The 21,232-nt window shown below is 50.4% G+C and overlaps 1 protein-coding gene across 2 annotated transcripts; it reads left to right on the top strand.

Moving 5' to 3' along the window:
• Positions 1 to 476: 476 nt before the first annotated feature.
• TBR1 (T-box brain transcription factor 1) lies at positions 477 to 20,349 on the top strand. Of its 2 annotated transcripts, XM_089519893.1 has the most exons (7): positions 2,561 to 2,792; positions 2,953 to 3,107; positions 4,586 to 4,707; positions 6,015 to 6,173; positions 8,637 to 8,698; positions 13,969 to 14,049; positions 17,633 to 20,349. In XM_089519893.1, the coding sequence occupies exons 2-7, from the start codon at positions 2,957 to 2,959 to the stop codon at positions 18,816 to 18,818; spliced, it is 1,761 nt and encodes a 586-aa protein (XP_089376019.1). In that variant the 5' UTR covers positions 2,561 to 2,792; positions 2,953 to 2,956; the 3' UTR covers positions 18,819 to 20,349. The 2 variants fall into 2 exon arrangements, with proteins under 2 accessions (XP_089376020.1, XP_089376019.1); XM_089519894.1 differs by lacking the exons at positions 2,561 to 2,792; positions 13,969 to 14,049 and adding an exon at positions 477 to 999.
• Positions 20,350 to 21,232: the final 883 nt, after the last annotated feature.

Raw genomic sequence — 21,232 nt, 5'->3', positions numbered from 1 at the left:
GATGCAGCTGGAGCCTTGTCTGTCGCCTCCGTCGGTGCTGCTCTCCAAGAAATGCCTCCATCTGGGTGGCGGAGGGGCTGCTGCTTACCCTCCCGCGTCGGGCGGATCCGAGCTGGCCTTGCCCGAGCCTCCTCACCCTCAGCCCCCTCGCCCCCTCCATGCCCAGCGCCCCCACCCTCCCAGTGACACCGCCAACCTGGAGAGGAGCTGCTCACCTCTGAAAAAGCTCAGCCTCGCCAGGGGGGCCACCACGAGGATGACGACGAATCAGGCCCAGGAGGAGGAGGAGGAGGAGGAAGAGGAGGAGGCAGGCCCTTTCCCTGGCTCCAAAGACCCGCCAGGGGACGCCCAGCAGCCGACGCAACCACAACAACACCAGCACCAACCACAACACCACCACCACCACCAGCAGCAGCAGCAGCAGCAGCTACAGCAGCCACAGCAGCAGCACCAGCATCGCAGCAAAGTCCCGCCCGTCGCCTTGGACGGCGGCAGCGGCCAGGAAAGGCTCCGAGCCGCCTTCGATGGAGCGGACCGCTGCCTGCTCCCTCCCTCTCCTTCCTCCTCCGGGCCTCCTCCTCCTCCTCTTCCTCCTGGGGCTGCTGCTGCTGCTGCCATGTTCCCCTACCCGGGCCAGCACAACCCCGCGGCGGCGGCCGCCTTCTCCTTGGCCAGCCCCGGCCGCTACATGGCCCACCATCACCCGGTGCTGAGCAACGGCGCCTACAACAGCCTGCTCTCGGGGCCCTCGGCCGCCGCCGCCCCGCAGGGCTACCCGGGGCCCCCGGGCTACCCCTACCCGCAGCAGTACGGCCCCGCCGCCGCCGCCGCCTCCCCCTACCAGGGCTCGCCCTTCTACCAGTTCCCCGCCGCCGCCTCGGGAGCCCAAGGCGGAGGAGGGCTGGTCCCCGGCAAGGCCCAGGTCTACCTCTGCAACCGGCCCCTCTGGCTCAAGTTCCACCGGCACCAGACCGAGATGATCATTACCAAGCAAGGCAGGTAAGGCCGGCAGAGCAGGAGGAGGAGGAGGAGGAGATGGAGAAGAAGGAGAAGGAGAAATAGGAGAGGGAGAGCGAGGAAGAGAAGGAGCGTTCTAAATAGCGTTCTAGTTATTTAATATGTTGTCTATTTTTAAAAATCAACTTTATTAATTTTTACCCTCATAAGGAGAAGGAGGAGGGAAAGGAGAAGAAATAGGAGAAGGAGAAGGAGGAGAAGGAAGAAGAGAAGGATAAGGAGCTGAAGGAAAAAGAGAAAGAGAAGGAGTAGGAGTAGGAGAAAAAGTAGATGGAGGAAGAGGAAGAGGAAGAGAAGGAGCAGAAAGAGAAGGAGGAGAAGGAGGAGAAGTAGGAAAAGGAGCCCGGCTGGAGGAAGCCCGCAGGGCTCCGGTCCTCTTCCCAGGGCTCCCAAGGCGCCTCCTCCTTCCCCGGCCCTTTGAGGCTCCTCTTCTCTCATCCCTTTTCTTCTGGGTTGACCTTAACAAACATCATTTTTTACAATTTAATTTATTTCTATTTCTATTTTTATTTTTATGTGCTTCGGATAACGCAGCCGTCCAGGAGGAGTCAGTTCCTCGCACTGGAGGCGGCTGGTTGTTGTTGTTGTTGTTGTTGTTGTCTTGAGGCGGCAAACCAATGCCTCTCCAGCTTTTTCTTTGTTTTTCCCTTCGTGTATTTGCGGGAGAAAGATTTGTCGGTGCGGGGCTTTTCATTCTCGTTGTGACATTTTTCGTTCCTCACCTGGCCATTAATGATGATGATGATGATGATATAGAAAGATCTTGCAGCGCCTTTGAGACTCCCTGAAAGAAAGAAGTTGGCAGCACGCGCTTTCCTAGACTTCAGTCTACTTCGTCTGAGGCATTCTTTGGATCATGATCGTAGTCGTATATTACTGTAGATATCATCCCTAAGTTTACTACTAACTAGATCATTGGCTGTTATTGTTCTTATCTGCCTGCGGTAAGACTCATGGCGACCCTGTGGATGAGACACCTCCAAGAAGCCCTCTCTGCTCCTTCTCTGCTTAGTTCCTGCAAACCTGTGTCATCCAAACCTGCGTCTGAGGAAGGAGGCTCAAGGCCCGCAAAGCTCACGCTACCAACGCCGGTCTTTCAGTTAGTTTCAAAGGGGCTGCAAGATTCTTTTGCTGCATCATCATCATCATCATCATCATCATCATCATCATCATCATCATCATCATCATCATCATCTATTATTACCATCATAATCAATCACCACCATCATTATTATTATCATCTCATCTATTATTATCATTATAATCAATCAATGATCGTCATCATTCTATCTATCTATCTATCTATCTATCTATCTATCTATCTATCTATCTATCATCAAGAACTATTATTTTATTACTACCATCTGTAATTATAATCTATCATCATCATCATCCTCATCATCATTGCTGCTGCAACGTTTGCCCCTGTCCAGACTTTCCCAGCCTCTAGCCGGTTCCCTTTCCCTCGGCGACCCTCCTTTGCCGCTTCTCTTCGGTGGACGCCTTGCTCCTCCATCCAGGGCCACCAAAACGCCACCAGATCCCCCGGGACTTGCTTCCGTGGCCTTTGGAGGGGGGTCTTTGGGGGTCCCCAGTGGCCCTCCCTCCAGCCCCATGCTGCCAGCCCTGGATCTGTGGAAGCCTCTCGCCGCCTTTTCGGGATGAGGCTCAGCCGCCTTTGCGAGGGAACTGAGAGGGGCTTTGGGGGGCTCTGCTTCGCTTTGCCATCCACCCGACAGCCAGGTCTCAAGGATGGGCAGGGGAGATTGATTCGTGTTCGTATTCGTATTATTATTATTATTATTACTGTTATGAAACTCTCACTTCCCTCCTTTTAAAAAAGTCTCTCTTTTCTTTCCTTCCTTCCTTCCTTCCTTCCTTCCTTCCTTCCTTCCTTCCTTCCATCTCTCTCTTTCTCTTTCTCTCCCGACACAGGCGCATGTTCCCTTTCTTGAGCTTCAACATTTCTGGCCTGGATCCGACGGCCCACTACAACATTTTCGTGGATGTCATCCTGGCCGACCCCAACCACTGGCGCTTCCAGGGAGGCAAGTGGGTGCCTTGCGGCAAAGCCGACACCAACGTCCAAGGCAAGCCTGGTCGCCGCCTTCTTTCCCCTTCTCTTCTGTTTTTTGTTCTTTCTCACTTCTAATTAACACATTTTCCTGAAACCTCCCGCTACACACACCCAGACACCCAGACACACACATAGGAGACACACACAACACCCGGGGCTGGAGGTGCGAAGGCTTAATGAGAGCGCCTTGGCGGACTTGCCTGGGACACAGGGACCCAGGCTGGAGAGGGATGGATGGATGGATGGATGGATGGATAGATAGATAGATAGATAGATAGATAGATAGATAGATAGATAGATAGATAGATAGATAGATGCTACATTTTAGATTTAAAGAAATTAAACAGTCACTGGTCATTGATGTGTAGCAATTAAGGAGTGATTGAAACTATAAATGTAAAATGTTGTCCCCCGCCTCGATCGATGGGGAAAGGCGGGCAAGAAAATAGTAATAGTAATAATAATAATAATAATAATAATAATAATAGACAGTCTGACCCTGGAACTGTTTTTAAGGTGCATATGGGAGATCAGCATTGGCAAGCAGATCTTTATTAATGTTGGCCGCTTGCAGGTACTGTATTTCTGAATACAACAATGGAAACACAGAACAGCTTGCGTGAAAACCCTCAGCATCCAAGTGAAATTGGACGCCTCCTTCATAGCACCAAAACAATAGCTAAAGGGGGTCGTTTTACAGTACAGTAGTTCGCTTCTTCTGACTGATCGTTCCTCCGGGGCTCAACTCCAGAGGAGTTTGGGATGGTGGTCCAATTTTGCCTGGTCTTTGCAAAGGTTGCGGAAGTGTGTGTGTGGGTGGGGGGGGGGGGGCTCAGCATCCACTGCTCTGGTCTTGGAGGATCAGGGATGGATGGATGGATGGATGGATGGATGGATGGATGGATGGATGGATGGATGGATGGATGAATGGATGGATGGGCAGATAGGTGAATAGATAGGAGGAAAGATGGATTGGATATATATAGAGAGAAAGAGCGATGATAGATAGATAGATATAGGAGGATGGATGGATGGGTAGGTAGATAGGTAGGTAGATGATAGATAGATAGATAGATAGATAGATAGATAGATAGATAGATAGATAGATAGATGAATAGATAGGTGGATAGGTGGATAGATAGGAGGATGGATGGATGGATGGATGGATGGATGGATGGATGGACGGACGGCTTTTCCTACGTTTTCTCTGCCGGGCTTGGAAGGGGCTTCTAGGTCGGGCAGGGGAGGGTGTGTTATGGGGATATGGGATTGTATGTGGATTTTGTAACTTGTAAGCCGACTCGATTTTCATTGATAGAGAGAGGCGGGGTATAAATACAAGTTCTATGTATTATTTATTATTAGGGGTTTCTGGCCGCCCTCCTGCCGCCTGGCCTTTCTTCCTTGTGGTTCCCACAGGCGTGGCGGGGATGCCGTTGTGACTATGTGTGTGTTGTGTGTTGTGTGTGTCCGTGCCTGTCCCCTCTGCAGGCAACCGGGTCTACATGCACCCGGACTCGCCCAACACGGGAGCCCACTGGATGCGGCAGGAGATCTCCTTCGGGAAGCTGAAGCTCACCAACAACAAAGGCGCCTCCAACAACAACGGACAGGTCAGTCGGGTGTGGGTGTGGGTGTGCCCCAGCCCTCCTTCGGGTCCGATCCAGGCTGGGGGGGGGGATTCAGTTCCCAGCCCTTTGGCTTCAGTTCCCAGCCGGAAATCCCCCCAAAAAACACCATCCCCGCGGAGCCCAATCCTGGCACCTGGCCCGTCTTTTGCAAAAGAAACACCATAGATCTGGTTTTCTCTTTAAAATTAAAATGTGAATGGACTCCTCCTGACACGTTTTCAAATATGCATGTGTGCCTGCGTGTGCATATGTGTGCATATATTCATTTCCATTTTATTTCTACCCATTGTTGGGTTCATTTTATTTATATTTACTTATAGGTATGTGTGTTTGTGTATACTCATTTTATGTTCCTTTTATTTCGACCTGTCATTAGGTACACTTTATTGACATCTATTTATATGTATGTCCACGCACACTCCTGTGTGTGTTCATATTATTTTCATTTTATGTTCATTTTATTTCCACCTCTCATTAGGTTTCCTTTTATGAAATCATGTGTGCATGTGTGTATATATACTGTATATATATTCATTTTATTTTCATGTTATTTTTTTTTCATTTCTCCTGTCTGTGTGTGTGTGTGTGTGTGTGTGTGTACATATTATTTTCATGTTATGTTCTTTTCATTTTCCCTGTTGGGTTCATTTTATTGATATGTATTTATACGCATATGCAGGTGTGTGTGTGTGTGTGTGTGTGTGTGTGTGTGTGTGTATGTATGCAGGTTTCTGTGTGTACATACACACACATACACAAATTAATATCAATAAAATGAACCCCCAAAGAAATAAATTCTGGGAGTGAACCCTGGACCAGTTGCAAGAAGACGGCAGCTGTACCGGGGAGAACAAAGGAGGATGGATGGATGGAAATAGATAGATAGATAGATAGATAGATAGATAGATCCTGCGTTCCTCCCTGAGAAGGGCGTGGGATTCCTACCCGGTAGACCAGGACCCCCAGAGGAAGGAGAGCCCCCCCCCAATATCCTCTTTTCCTCTTCCCCTCCTTATTATTTACTTATTTACTTATTTAATTTCAATCCCGCCTTTCTCCCCGAAGGGACCCAAGGCGGCTCACAATAACAACTCTAAAAACAGCGTGCCATAAAACAATTAAAACGTCAGCTAAAAAATAATTTAAAAACCCCCAATACGCATCCCCTATGAAACCTACCCACCTCTCATGAGGTTCTAGGCATGGGCAGCCTTCTTCTCCTGACTCTTGGCCCCAGGCAACCAACCTCCTTGTCCTTGTCTCTCTTGTGTCTCTCCTGCCTTGGCCAGATGGTGGTCCTCCAGTCCCTGCACAAGTACCAGCCTCGCCTCCACGTGGTGGAAGTCAACGAGGACGGCACCGAGGACTCCAGCCAGCCCGGCCGCGTCCAGACCTTCACCTTCCCGGAGACCCAGTTCATCGCCGTCACCGCCTACCAGAACACCGATGTAAAGCCCCCTCGCCTTCGGGGAACCCAAGGGGCAGGCAGGGATGGAGGGGTGGAGGGATGGGGGACCAGGGCAGGGAAGGGGCAAAGGAGGGCCAGCCACCGCAAAAGGGAGGACAGTCAAGGGAAATATGCAGGACAAATAAGCTTGGAAAAACCATATTACCTGCATCCTTCTAAATCAGTGGTTCTCAACCTTTCGGCCTCGTTTTGGACTTCAGTTCCCAGAAGGCCCAGTCAGTACACTCATTGTTCAGGAATTCTAGGAGTCGAAGTCTCAAAAATCTAGAGCACCAAAGGTTAAGAACCACTGTTACACTTTGGCCTTCCAGGTGTTTGAAAGACTTCAGCTCCCATCTCTGGGGATTCTGGGAGATGAAATCTCTTAAACATCTGGAAGGCCAAAGTCTGGTCTTGGAGGACCTTGTGGCATTCCTCCTGGACAAAAGGTTGAAATGGAGGACAGGTCCTGAAAAAGACCTAGACTGGTCACCTTGAGGATTGGGCCCAGCTGGCTCCAGGATCAGGCATCTTGATCGCTCCAAATCTGGATCAGGAATGGCGGGACAAGATGTTGCTTAAGGTTTGGGGTTTTCTTTAAAGTCTCCTTACGCCCCCCCCCCCCCCCTTGGCGTAGTCGTTTGAGTCTCGGGTTAAGACTCTGGAGACCAGAGTTCGAATTCGGGCTTGGCCATGGAAAGCTGCTAGGTGGCTTTGAGCAAATCACACTCTCTCAGCCTCAGAGGATGGCAGTGGCAAACCTCCTCTGAAGAGTTCTTGCCAAGAAAAGCCCAGGATAGGGTCGCCATAAGGGTCGGAAACGACTTAAAGGCACACAACAACAACAACAACAACAACAACAACAACAACGAAGTATTGATGCAATTGGCTAAATAACAGCAGAGAAAACTGTTGCACTGTGTGAGATGTCAGGCTTTATGTGGCAAATGTCGGCATCTTTACCCGAGAGGAAGGCCCATTGGATTCAGTGCAAAGGTGCCTCGGAATAGGTGCGGTGTGGAATTAATGACACCCTTGCAGACTGATTTTAAAAATTGCAAGGGCAATATTACGCCTATCTACTCAAAGGTAAATCCCATTAAACCAAGGAGGGCTATCTTGAGACTGCAGAGGAAATCTTATAAATCAATAACATTGGCATTCAATTGGCTTGATATTCAATTTATGTAATGGTTGACACTCCATTCGTGGTGAGGAGAACTTCAGGCCTGAGAAATCCACTCCGGTTATTTTGGCTGGAGCCCGGTGGCAATTTTAAATTTACAAGCAAGAGTTTCGGGGTCACTTCGAATGAGTTTAGGACCCGGGAGCATAAAAACCCGCTGGGTGACCTTGGGCAAGTCACACTTTCTCAGCCTCAGGGGAAAGCCATGCAAACCTTGGCTGAACAAATCAAGAAAACACACGATAAGTTCACCTTAGGGTCGGCATTAGTCAGAAATGATTTGAAGATGCCCAACAACAACAACAACAACAAATGTCCTAATGCCGCTAGATAGACTTTCTAGTCACCCCTGATCTTAAATCTTTCTCCATTTCATCTGGCGCCTGACAGAACTGAGATCTTATAGATAAAGAAGCAGAAAAAGTATACACACACACACACACACACACACACACACACACACAGATTATATATTTTCTGGCTGCTCAAGGGGACTTGATAACTATTTCGGCAGAAGGAAAGGAAAGGCGGCGTGTTGCGTAGTTGAAACGACCGCCTTTGACATATTATCAGAAATTAAATAATATTAACCCATCGCGGTAGAGAAGCCTAAAGCTACTGGCAGATTTCTAGGAAACCTATTCTGGAAAAGCCGCGTTGACCATGCAGCAAAAGACAACAAAACACAGCATTCACAAAAGAGCGATACCTTTCGTTCTGCCCTAAAAGATGGGAGAGGATTTCTAAACCTTTCCCGGTTCCTAATCCCTTTTTCGTAGAGAAGAGTGTGTGGTGTGTGGATAGACGGATGGATGATGTCTCTCTGTGTGTGATCTATATTCAATGTTTTTTCTGATTGCTTTATCTTGCTGTTGTTTGGATCCCATTCCTTGGAAAGAGAAGAACTTCCAAAGTGGAATGGCACAGCAACACCAAAAACAACTATTATTATGATGGTGCCATTTCACTTTGGAAGTTCTTAATGATGCTGATGCTGCTGATGATAATTGTTATTAAGAACTTCCAAAGTGGCATCATCATCATAATAGTTGTTTTTGGTGTTGCAACGCCATTCCAGTTTGGAAGTTCTTCCCTTTCACAGGAATGGGATCCAAATAATTAATAATAATAATAATAATAATAATAATAATAATAATAGTTGTTGTTGTTGTTGTTGTTGTAATTATTATTGTTCCTTCCCGCAGCAGGACGTGTGTTTGCCTTCCCTAGGAGGCATGGCATCTGACCCTTTCCCCCTTTCCTCTCTCCTTTTCCCAGATCACCCAGCTCAAGATAGATCACAACCCCTTCGCCAAAGGCTTCCGAGACAACTATGACACGTAAGTCAGGCTGACAACTCCCTGCCTTTCTTCTTCGGCTGCTTCTCTCTTGAAATGTTGGGGGGGGGGGGACTTTGGCTTCCCGGGAAAGGAAAGTGGCCCTTGATGGTGGTGGCCTCAAGAGGAAGCCATGCGGGGCTCCTCTGGTGTTTCTTTTTCTGGGTGGGGTGGCCTGATCTAACAGGAGGTGCCACTTGGATGAGTGGACTGAGCAGCCCCTGGCAAAGGTGCCCCTTGCTTGGTAGGTCAATAGAGGCCCCGAAAAGACATGGGCACACACACACACACACACACAGTGTTGGCCTCTCCCCCCAGGTTTATATAGCCACTTGTGTTCAGCCCCGAGAAGGATTTGCCCAGCTAGCCTTGTGGAAGAGATTGCTAAAATACCAGGACATGGTGGTGGTGGTGGGAAGTGGAAACCATCCCAATTGCTTTGGGAGTAAGAGAGGAATATCTGTCAACATACCTGCCTAGCTCTTGTCTCTAAGGCGCCCGAAGGTAGTTTGGGATTTTATACTGAAGTAGTTACATATGTTTTGTTTTGTTGTAAAGCGCCACGTACATCAACAGCACTAGATAAACCGCAGCAGCAGCAGCAGCTTCATTGATATACCGCTTCATACTGAACTAAGCAGTTTCTGAGCGGTTTACAACTGTAAGCTAATTGCCCCCAACAAGCTGGTAGTAGTAGTAGAAGTAATAATAATAATAATAATAATAATAACAACAACAACAACCCACACGGGGAGAAAAACCAATCCAGTTTTATATTCACAACAGCCCTGCGAGGTGGGCCAAGCAGGGAGATCAGGGAGGTTTTCCTGGCTGACCCAAAAAGCAGTTCAGGTGTCTCCGGTTCCCCCTCTTCTCTCTTGGTACCCGACTCTGGAAACTTATCCAGGCTTGAGGCAAATGGGTTTGGAGTATTAGGATGCCTCTTGTTACATAAAGTTAGATCAAGTAATAATATTAATACATAAAACAATAATAACATAATTGCCATGGCTGGAGTCCTCTTAAGCCCCCTTTTTGTGGAAGTAAACACACTTAGAGGGGCCTCCTGATACAAAGCGGTTTCGAAGCGGTGGAGAACTGGGTGGCCCTCCCAATGTGACTGGACTCCATAGTCCTGGACAGGTCCATCATACACGGCCAAGAGCTAGGACGGTGATGAGGATGATGAGAGTTGCAGTAACGGAACAAAAGGAGACAAAGTCCCGCATGCTGTGTGAGGAACTCCTTTTTTAATTTCTTAAAAATAAATTCATTTAAAAGGTTTTGGGGCCATCAGGCAGCAGGGCAGGACTGTGCCTCTTTCTTTTCCTCTCCTGTCAATATGCGCTTTCTAGTTTTTTGCTCCGTTCCTGAGAATGGCAGTAATGTCAGGGCGAGCAGCAGATGTCCTCTCCGCAAAGGAGGGCCTTCAAGAAAAAGGGGGGACCTTACGACATAAAAGCCAGAATCACTAGGTATAAATGTCAATGCAGGCTTCCTAATCCTGCTCCCAATGGAGGATATTTTGGAATTCCTCCTGGGCAGAAGGCTGAAATGTAGGACAGCTCCTGGCAAAGGAGGGCCACTTTTGTGTAACGTAACCCGCTTCGAGATCAGGCCAGCGGCATATAAAGAAATACATAAACAGTCCATTACATCTGGAGGCATCAACATATTTTAAAGCCAGAGGGTGTGATAGTCATTCTGCTTTGCTTCTGATGGTCCTCAGTGGCTGGAAACTGGGGAGACACTGAGCTGAGCAACCTCTTGTAGGCATGGTTTAGCCCTGCCTGGAGCAGACCCCTTGAACCAACTGGATTTAGTTACCGATTGATTCAGTAGCCAACGACTGATTTCATAAGTCAGCTCTCATTTCTGGAGACCAGGGTTCAAGCCCCGGATCAGCCATGGAAACCCACTGGGTGACCTTGGGCAAGTCACACTCTCTCAGCCCCAGAGGATGGAAATAGAAACCCCTCCGAAGAAATTTGCCAAGGATAATAGGATCGCCATAAGTCGAAACGACTTGAAGGCAGAAAGCAACAACAACAATTGAGGACAACCAACAGGGCTCCAGCCACAACCTCTAGCCCTCCTCATCAGCCCCAAATACCCTCCAAAAAGAGCCCCCAAACTAATTGAAAACCACGCATTATAATGAAAAAAATTAGGCAAGAGGGGCTGCCTGTTTTCTTTGGCTTGCCCAGACTTCCTTAGCACGAAGGGTTGTGTGTAAAGTCCAACCCTTGCCTCTTCTCACAGGAGCAAAGGCCAGCTCTGGAAAGTATTAAAAGCTCAGTCTATATTTCTTGGCAGGACCAATTCTTTCCGACTTTAAATCTGGGCAATACCAACTAGTTCTTGCAAAGTTACCTTGGGATTATAGGTTTTTTGTGGGTTTTTCAGGCTATGTGGCCATGTTCTAGAAGAGTTTCTTCCTGACGTTTCGCCAGCATCTGTGGCTGGCATCTTCTGCTGGCGAAACGTAAGGAAGAAACTCTTCTCGAACATGGCCACATAGCCTGAAAAACCCACAAAAAACCTATGGATGCCGGCCATGAAAGTCTTCTTCTTTACCTTGGGATTTCTTAGCGTCCCGATGTCAACCCAGCGAAGAGATGTATCTGAGAAGCAAAGTGTTCCTGGCCCCACACATCAGTCCAGAGAAGAAATATCGGGGGCAGTTTCGTGTGCCCCCTTTCCCCGTCCTCCAGTGACCCCCGATGTTTCCAAATGCCATAGCTTTTGCTGGTCTCTGTAATGAAAGGATTGCTGTTGCTGCTGTTGCAAAACCCATGGCCTTTCTCCTGCTGTTACTGCAGGAGGGTGCTGGCCCTGATCTCGGGGTCCGACCCTATTTTTCATTCCCAGTGTGTTGGGGAATTGGAGACTGAGGTTTATAACCTAGCTCTAGAAGCCTGCAGGTTAAGGTACAGGAGCGCGGTGGTTTGAGCGGTGGACTAGGCTGCATCTGCACTGCAGAAATAATGCTCAATGATCGGGGATATATTGTGGCGCCAGACTCTTTGATAGGAAAGGTTAAATGTCCCACAAAACTACACATCCCGGAATTCCGTAACATTGAGCCAGGGTAGTTCAAGCGGTGGCTAACTGCATTTTTTTTTTTACTGCGCGGATGCAGAGTAGGACTTAGACATCATTCTTTTGGATTCCCTGCTGGGCTATGGAAACCCACTGGGCGGCCTTATGCCAGTCACACTCTCTCAGCCCCAGAAAATTCTTTAGGTTCACCATATAAAGGCACACAACAACAACAAATTGCTTGATAGCAACTCCGATGGGTGGTCCAGGGCTCTGGGGCAAAACCAGTCGGAGGACCAGCCAGTGGCTGTTGTGGGCTTTTCTAAGGGAGGGGAAAAGTCGCCTTAGTCCTTAGGTTTCCTCCGAAGGAAATTGAAGGACACAGTTGGGATTTAAAGCACTGGAAGGGACTCCAAGCTTTGGGTGCTGCCCGGGATGGAGTCTCTTGAGATTATGCAGTTTGGTCCACTTGCCACTTGTAAAAGAGAGGTTGGTAAAAGGGCTGTGGGCCAAATCCAACAGTCCCAAATTTGAAATGGATCCCTTGAAGGAAGGGAGCGTTCAGTCTAAGTGTTCAGTCAGTGGGGGCTCAGCAGTTGGTTCAGTGGGTCTCTTTCTGGATGGATTGAGGCCATAGGTCTAGTGAGAGCCAGGCTGGTGTAGGGACCCGGGTTCCCATCCCCATTGGGCCACTGGGTGACCTTGGGCAAGTCACACTCTCTCAGCCTCAGAGGAAGGCTTTGGCGAACCCTCTCCAGACAACTCTTGCCGAGAAAACCCGTGCTAGGGCGGCCATAAATCAGGGACACAGCAACAACTGTGGGTAGGAGCCTCTGAAGACACTGCAGAGTCTTGGATGGGATATCTGCCGGATCAGTCGTTTGAGGGCCCATTCCTCAACTGTTCCCCCAAAATTATTCTTTCTTTATTAAAATACTTCTATCCCACCTTGTATTATGAGATCTCAAGGCGGTGTGCACTCTTTTACAACAGATTAAAAGCATAACTTAATTTCAGCGAGGCAAAAACAGAGACAGTTAAAATCGCTTTGAAGGCTACAACCAGCAAAACTAGCAAATAGGACACAGTTGAGGAATGTAGACGGACCCATGCAAGCTGCTTCTCGCGGCTCCATATTTAAATCGACCTGTAAGCAATCCCGAACTCAGGTCCCAAGAGGCGGATTAGTTGGCTGAATCCGGGAGGGCCTTTGCAAAACTACCTACCGGCTCCATTCCCTGAGCATCGTAGGCCGCCTTTCAGGGGTGTGCCGTTAGAGACCTTTCGGCTGCATTCGCACTGAAGAAACTATCCAGTTTGATACCACTTTAACAGCCTCGGCTCAATGGTATAGAAATCTGGAGTTTGTAATTTGGTGAAACATTTAGCCTTCTCTGTCAGAGAGCTCTGGTGCCCCAACAAACTACAGTTCCCCCCAAAATTGGACTATGACTCTAGAGGCCAGGGAAGCGCTGCCCAGCTGGGCCACGAAAACCCACGGCTCCCAGCCTCAGGGGAAGGCAGTGGCAAACCTCCTCTGAGCAAACCCCCGTGACAGAGTCGCTTTAGGGTCACCATGGGTCAGAAACGACCTGAGGGCAGCACAAACTGAGCCATGGCAGTTAAAGTAGTGTCAAACTGGATTATTTCTGCAGTGCGGATGCAGCCTTCGAGAACAGAATCAAGGGACTATTCGGAGTTAATTAAGCCAGGATTTTATTTTTCCAAAGGGGTGAGTGTGTATGCAAGCATCTGCTTCACCCATAGAAACCAATAGCCTGATCTCTATTGGAAGTCGCTTCTTCTTACTCTGCCTCGGGCTTGGACTCTCCTCTAAAGGAAACATTCAGAGCCGGCCAGAAATGGTCCCCAGAGGACATTGCTAAAGAAAAGCTGAAAACATACACATTTATCGCATATCAATATACATTCATCCCTTTCAAAACGGAGGGAATTTTTGGAATTGTTTTCCCCCCCTGGAGAGAAGGTTGAAATGTAGGACAGGTCCTGGGAAAGGAGGACGCCTGATCGTAGGTGTTCTTTAAAAACCCCATAACTGTAAGGAAATCGTAAAACTCTGGACAGGGAGCGTTTCAGACTCGTTTCTTTGGAGCTTTATTCAAAGGAAGCCTTTTTAAATACATATTATATATCTATTTAAGGGGAGGGGGAACTGGAACGTGTGACTTTAGTGAACCTGACATAATCCAATCTTTCCTTGTCTGGGTTAGTTATCAAGCAGATGAGGACTCAGTTGATTGGATTCTGGGCTCCAAGCCAGGCAGCGACCCTCTTCCCCTCTGGATCTCCAGGTGCGCTGCCTTGTCTGAAGCTCTAGGCTTCTCTGAGCGGGATTTGGCTTTAAAGGGGGGCAGGAATGCTGTCTTTCCGAAGGGGGAGGAGGAGGAGGAGGAGGAAAAGGGGGCGGTGGTGGATGGTTTGCACTGTTTTGGGTCCCCTGGATTCCCCCCCCCCCTTTCTTTTTTTAAAGAAGTCTCCCAATGTATGTCCCCTTTGCTGGCTAACCAGGAGAGAAATGGAAACTTTTCCTTGAGTGTTGGACTAGGACTCTGAGGACCAGGGTTCAAACTTGGCTCGACCATTTAAACTCATTGGGTGGCCTTGGGAAAGACACACTGTCTCAGCCTAAGGGTAAGTCAGTGGCAAACACCGCCTCGACGAAATTTGACAAGGAAAGCTCATGGTATGGCCGTAGGTATGGTATGCTAATGGCCCCATGGTATGGCCTTAGGTGAGCTATAACATGACCCCATGGTATGGCCTTAGGTATGATATAATGGCTTCATGGTATGGCCTTAGGTGAGATATAACATGACTCCATGATACGGCCTTAGGTATGGTATGCTAATGGCCCCATGGTATGGCCTTAGGTGAGCTATAACATGGCCCCATGGTATGGCCTTAGGTATGATATAATGGCTTCATGGTATGGCCTTAGGTGAGATATAACATGGCTCCATGATACGGCCTTAGGTATGGTATGCTAATGGCCCTATGGTATGGCCTTAGGTATGGTATGCTAATGGCCCCATGATAGGTTTGCCTTAGGCTCGCCCTAACTCGGAAACGACTTGAAGGTACACAATGACAACAACGAGAACAGACTAAACCCCACATATAGTCTTCCTGCCCCTCACTCCAACAAGGCCTTCTGGAAGTCAGCTGCCCAGCACTGTTAATCCCGGTCCTCTCTCTGCTGGTTCCTAAGGGCGATTGGTTAGAGCTAGACCTAGTTGGGTTCAATGGGCTTTACTTCCTCGGGGCCCCTGCTTAGGACTCCTCAGGCAGTCTAGCGTCAAAGGTTTACATACTGCCCAGTTTCCTGGATCTCCTGGCCTCTGGTTATTTATTTATTCATAAACTATAGTTATATGCACTTTGCCTGCCATGAGTTGCAGGTAGATAGTGAGATCCCTATGAGAGCCAGTCTGGTGCAGTGGCTTGAGGGTTGAACTCTGGAAACCAGGGTTTGGATCCTGGCTCGGCTATGTAAACCCACTTTGGTCGAGTCACACTCTCTCAGCCTCAGAAGGGGAAAAAACCTTCTGAAGAAGCCTGCCAAGAAAACCCAAGGATAGGTTCACCATAAGTCGAACATGACTTGAAAGTTGTACCTCTAGGGAGGAGAGGCAGAAAGAGAGAGGGCGAGAGAGCCTGACTATCGTGGAGTTTTCTTTGCCGTCGGCTTCCTCTGAAGCTGAGAGAGTATGACTGTCCATCCAGCGCGGTTCCATGGCTATGGGAGGATTTGAACCGTGGTCTCTCAGAGTCCTAGACCAACACTCTGGTTCCCAAGGGTTTTGCAGAAGAGGGAGTTGTAGCGGGTTCCACTTGTCCTTCGGGGCCTTAGGCTTGTCACTCAAACAGCACCGGCAGGGATGTCTTTCCTACCCAGACACTGAAGGGGTGGGAAGCCTGTCCCTTATTTTACTACTTTTTAATTCATTTTCGGACTTGAACGCTTGCTTCCCACGAGGCAGCCTAGCCTAGCTTACCTTACCCTCCATGAAGGACCCTCCCAGAGCATCCGAACTAGTCTCGATAGGAAGCTTTTGTACTTATTGGCCTGTTACAGACAGCCAAAATAAAGCTGCTTCGAGTCACAGTGGAGGTATGGTGTTTCAATGATGCATGCGTCCTAAGAGTCCAGAAGTCGCACCAAAGCCACACTCCAGCCCTAAGGACTGGAGCATGGCTTTGGTGTAGCTTCTGGACTCTTAGGACGCATGCATCATCGAAACACCATACCTCCACTGTGACTCGAAGCAGCTTTATTTTGGCTGTCTGTAACAGGCCATTGTAAAGTTTAAAAAATGATTTTTTTATCTTGTGAGTCGCCTTGGGTCTCTTTGTGGGAGAAAGGCGGCATAAAAATGAAATAAATAAATGAAATTAAATGTATGCTTGGAGGAGAGAACCTTATAATAAGTCACCCCCGTCCAATATTCTTATAGCACTTTGCCCAATAATTTTAAAAGGAAGCTTTCCCACATCATCCCTTGAATTCTGTCTCAAGTCGACCCTTCCCATAGAGAAGCCTTTAAAAGAAGCCCAAGAGGAAGACCTTATTTCGGTCCCCAGTTACTGGGGATGAGAGGCGGTTATTAAGCAGCAAAGGGCAACCCCAAATTGGGAGCCAATGTTCTGCCATCTGGGGGCCTTTCTTCCCCTCCTGTCAAGGTGTCACTCAAAGAGTCTGGTTGGGGGCCATGGAAAAGCCAAGGGAACTCAGCACATGCTCAGACGCCCCCTGTCCTTGAGAGCTTGGCCTAAATCTTGGTGTAGACCCAAAATAGGACCTCCGTCATCCCTGACACTGATGGGAGCTGGAGTCCTACCATCTAGAGAGGTACAGGTTTCCCACTGGTGGGCCAGGCAGGGCTAGATGACCCATCCATGAAGCAAAACCAGGGCTAGATTAATAACCATTAAGCAAGATCAGCAAGGGAAGGGGAGCATCGCCGACATTTTCTGATCTGAGCAAAGACTTTGCAACTAGGAAAAAGTAGGAGAAAACTTTTCAAATAGAACTAAAGTGGAAGTGTACAAACATGAGTTTCCGTCTTACTGTAGGTTTGGGTTCCTTTTTACGATTTATTATTCTTTCTATTTCTGTTTTAAATTTATATATATAGGAAGGGCATCAAAATCCATTAAAGGCTCAGGGCCTCTAAAAAAGGTCTTGATCCAGCCCAGGGTTGAGCTCAGCAGGTTTATTAGGCAAGGGGGCACCTATGTCCCCAGCCTGGCCATTTCTTCCTCACAACACCCTTGCGAGGAAGGCTGGGCCCAAAGGAGGGACCACCGCACCTTTGGGCTTCCTGGCTAGCTTACAGTGGGGCCAGCCTGGGGTAGTGGTTTTGGGCCCTAGGATACTGGGAGGCCAGGGTTCGAATCCTGGTCCCAGGGTGATCATTTAAACAACCATGAGAGGAAGGACGCCATAGCTTTGGGTTTTTTGACTAGGTTAGCGTGCTGCCAACGCGTCGGACTAGGAGACTGGGAGAACAGGGTTCGAATCCCGGGTGGGATTAGGGTGGAATTAGGCAAGTCACACTCTCTCAGCCTCAGGGGATGGCAATGGAGAAAGATTGTCAAGAAGATGATAGGTTTTCCAAAAGTCGGAAAGGGCTTGAAGGCACAAGTCAACCCCCCGGGCTGCGTGTGAGGGGCTTGGGGAAGGGGCTGAGGTTGGCCTGTGCCTTGCCCCTACTGACCAGCCCCATTCCTGCCTCTCCCTCTCCCTCCCTCTCTCTCTCTCTCTGTGGGTCCTTCCCCCCTTCCTTCCTTCCTTCCTTCCTTCCTTCCTTCCTTCCTTCCTTCCTCCCTCCCTTCCTTCCTCCCATCCTCCCTCCTTTCCTTGCTGCCTGCCAGGATCTACACGGGCTGCGACATGGACCGCCTGACCCCTTCGCCCAGCGACTCCCCTCGCTCGCAGATGGTGCCCGGGGCCCGCTATGCCATGGCTGCGGCGGCGGCGGCGGGCTCCTTCCTGCAGGACCAGTTCGTCTCCAACTACGCCAAGTCCCGGGGCTTCCACCACCACCATCACCACCACCACCACCACCCCTCGGCCACGGGGGCCACGGCAGCAGGATCGGGAGCCACAGGAGGAGCCAGCGGCGCCGGGGGCAGCCTGGGGGCCGGCAGCGGGGCCGGAGGGGGCTCCGGCGGCGGCCTGGGACCCGGAGGCGGCCCTCTCCCGGAGCGAGGGCTGCCCCACCCGAACGGGCTGCTCTCCCCGCAGCAGGCCGAGGAGCCCGGCGCCCCTTCCCCGCAGCGCTGGTTCGTCACTCCGGCCAACAACCGCCTGGACTTCGGCGCCGCCGCCGCCGCCGCCGCCTCGGCCTACGACCCCGCGGGGGAACTGGCGGGCAACGCGGCCACCCTGCTCTCCTACGCCGCCGCCGGGGTCAAGGCGCTCCCGCTGCAAGCGGCGGCCGGCTGCACGGCTCGCCCCCTGGGCTACTACCCGGACCCCTCGGGATGGGGCGCCCGCAGCCCCCCGCAGTACTGCAACGCCAAGGCCCTCTCCTGCTGGCCAGGCCCCGCCGGCCCCGCCGCCCGCCTGCCCTACCACCTGCCCGGCGGAGGAGGAGGAGGAGGAGCGGGAGCAGCAGGGGGCGCCGGAGGAGGGGGCAGCGGGGAGGAGGGCGAGGGCCTGCCTCCTCCCGAGAGGTCCCCGCTGGTGGCGCCCCCTCCTCCGGCCCCCGAGGACTCCAAGCCCCCCAAGGACCTCTCCGACTCCGGATGGATCGAGGCGCCCTCCTCCGCCTCCATCAAGTCCATCGACTCCACCGACTCTGGGATTTACGAGCAGCAGCAGCAGCAGCAGCAGCAGCAGCAGCAGCAGCAGCAGCAGCAGCAGCAGGCCAAGCGGAGGAGGCTCTCCCCCTCCGCAGCTCCCTCGGCCTCGGCTTCCTCGGCCTCGGCCCCGGAAGGCGCCCCTTCCCCCCTCAAGACCGAGCCGGGACCCCTGGCCCCCAGGGACTGCGACAACAAGCCCTGCGCCGCCGCCAAGGACCTCGGGGGCTACTACGGCTTCTACGCCCACAGCTAGAGGGAGGGCGGGGCCACGGACAGGCCACGCCCACGCCCTCCCCTCCCTGGACCCTCCCCCCAAAGAGCCCCGCCCCTGGACCTTGACCCCTGGACCCTGGCTGGACCCTCCCCAAAAGTGGCCCTGACTTCGCCCCCAAATGGCACTAGCCCCGCCCACAAGTGGCCCTGGCCCCTCCCCCAAGTGGCCCTGGGGTTTTTTGTAGAAGCCCTGGCCCCTCCCTGAAAGAGCCCCCCCCCCCCAGAGGCCCTGGCTAGGCTTTGGCAAATGCCTTTCCCTCTGCCCTCCTCCGGGTCTCGGAGGCGGATGGGGAGTTGGGCCCAAAGCAGAACCCCAGGCCCCGGTGACTCCTCCCCCTCTAGGCCAAGGATGGGTAGCCCTCTCCGGATTCACCTCTCCCCTCCACCCCCCAACTCCCGGGGCCCAAGCCCTGAATGCAACAGTAGTCATCCAGGTTGACATTGCCATGGCCACCTTGTCTCAGGGCTAGGGAAGCCTGGGATTTCTAGTTGAGCTGTGGCCCCCCAGCTCTCTGACAGAGAAGGCCCCCTGTCTCTCCAAACTATAATCCCCAGAATTCCATAGCATTGAGCCAGAGCAAGTTTAAAGTGGGGTCAATCTGGATGATTCTTGCAGTGTAGACACAGCCAGGGAGGATCCCTGGGCCTCATCTTGCCAGTAGAACTAGGAAGCAGGTCGAATACTGGAGTTTTCTTAGTATGGACTACTAGGCAGTCCCCAAGGACTACAGAAACCATCCAGTCTGAGACCCCTTTAACCGCCCTGGCTCAGGGCTAGGGAAGCCAGGGAATTGTCGTGGATTGTGGCCCTACAGCTCTCTGACAGAGAAGGCTCAATGTCTCCCAGAACTACACACCCCAGAATGTCCCTAACATTCAGCCAGGGCAGCGAAATCTGTCTCAAAGCGGCTCCTTTCTGCAGTATGTTTTGGACCTGTGTGTGGAGGACATTTTGCTTCCTAAGACAATCCTTAGACAAGAAGGGACTTCTGTTGTCCCCTCCAAGGCTGAAGGTTTCCCTCTCCCTAGCAGCGAAAAGAGAGTGACAGCATGCGAAACAATCCAACTTCTTGGCCTCTTCCTAATCCCAGATTCCCATGGGTAGCTTGAAGCAGTGACCCCCCCCCCCACCTTGCCCCATGTGGCCTGAGATGTGGCTTGAAAAGGTGCCATCCCACCCCCAGGCCTCCCTTTAAATGCAGTCCGACCTCTCTGGCCCTTGGCAAGCCTTCAGCCTTGGCCTGTTTCCTCTGGAGCCTCCAGCGGAGGAGCTTACTCCCAGGTAAGTAGGGGAAAAGGCACTTAAGACAGTTTCCCAGGGAATGGAGATCCGGTGACTACTCTGTGTTTATTGCTCTGAACGTCAGACTGCAATCCGATCCCTCCTTACCTGGAAGGAAACCTCACTGGGACCAATGGGGTTGCCTTTCTGTACACCTAGAGATGGCTCCCTTTTCCTAGCTATGTGCAAATATGCCTCTCCAAGCCCTCTGTTTAGTATTCTGACCAAGGTTATATAGTACTTCTTTTTCAAAAGGGTCATTGGTTCTTTCCCAAAGAGGCTGACCACAAAACCCCAAAAGGAAACCAAAGGTTAGTTCAGATTCACTGAACAGCCTGCTAGTAACCCTTTTGTGAAATGTTTGGTTTTAATGCTAGTTAAGATTCCAGTCCTAACTCACATTTAACCAACATTAAACCTTATTGACCCCGAATAGGGCTTATGTCTGAGTAGACATGTTTCGGATTGGTTGTACCTTGGTGCAGAGACTGGGATCTGAGGTCCGAAACACACTGTAGAGAAGTAATCCAGATTGAGACCGCTTTAACTGCCCTGGCTTCTAAGGCAATTTGCCTTTTTCCGTTGGAGTTTCTTTTCAGGTATAGTTTTAAAAAGTCATATTTCTTAGCCATATTTTCTTAGCCAGGAAGAGATCCGGAACCCAACCCTTTTCCGGAAGACTTGTTTAAAAAATGGAAGTGAATCCCGTCTGGGATCAATACGAATTAACGCTGTGGTGCATAGGGATTAAATCTGAAATCTCAAGTGATTTCGAATCCCTTTTTGGTAGCCAAAGGGGGTAAATCTAAGCCCCTTGTATCAGAACTGACTTCACATCCAATTTTTTAAATAGGTGGGCATTGTTTTTCAGGCTGTAGTCTTGCAGTTTCATCCGGATCCGACACGCTTTTATATAGAAGTAAAACACATACATTTCCAGATTGTTCACATAATTCAGATTTTTCCCCAGCCCTCGTTTTTTGTGGGGCCGCAGATTGAGAAGGGCCATACATTTAGACGTCGCTAAATAAAAGCAATCCAATAAATTCAATAATAATAATAACAACAACAACCGGATTACTTCTGCAGTGTGGTTGCAGCCTCCGTTGTCA

This window comes from Sceloporus occidentalis, unplaced genomic scaffold (genome assembly GCF_023333645.1).
Source record: "Sceloporus occidentalis isolate IW3139 unplaced genomic scaffold, rSceOcc1.0.p SCAF_4, whole genome shotgun sequence".
Classification (NCBI taxonomy): Eukaryota; Metazoa; Chordata; class Lepidosauria; order Squamata; family Phrynosomatidae; genus Sceloporus; species Sceloporus occidentalis.
Note: the sequence above shows the minus strand (reverse complement) of the source record. Positions and strands in the feature narration are given on the sequence as shown.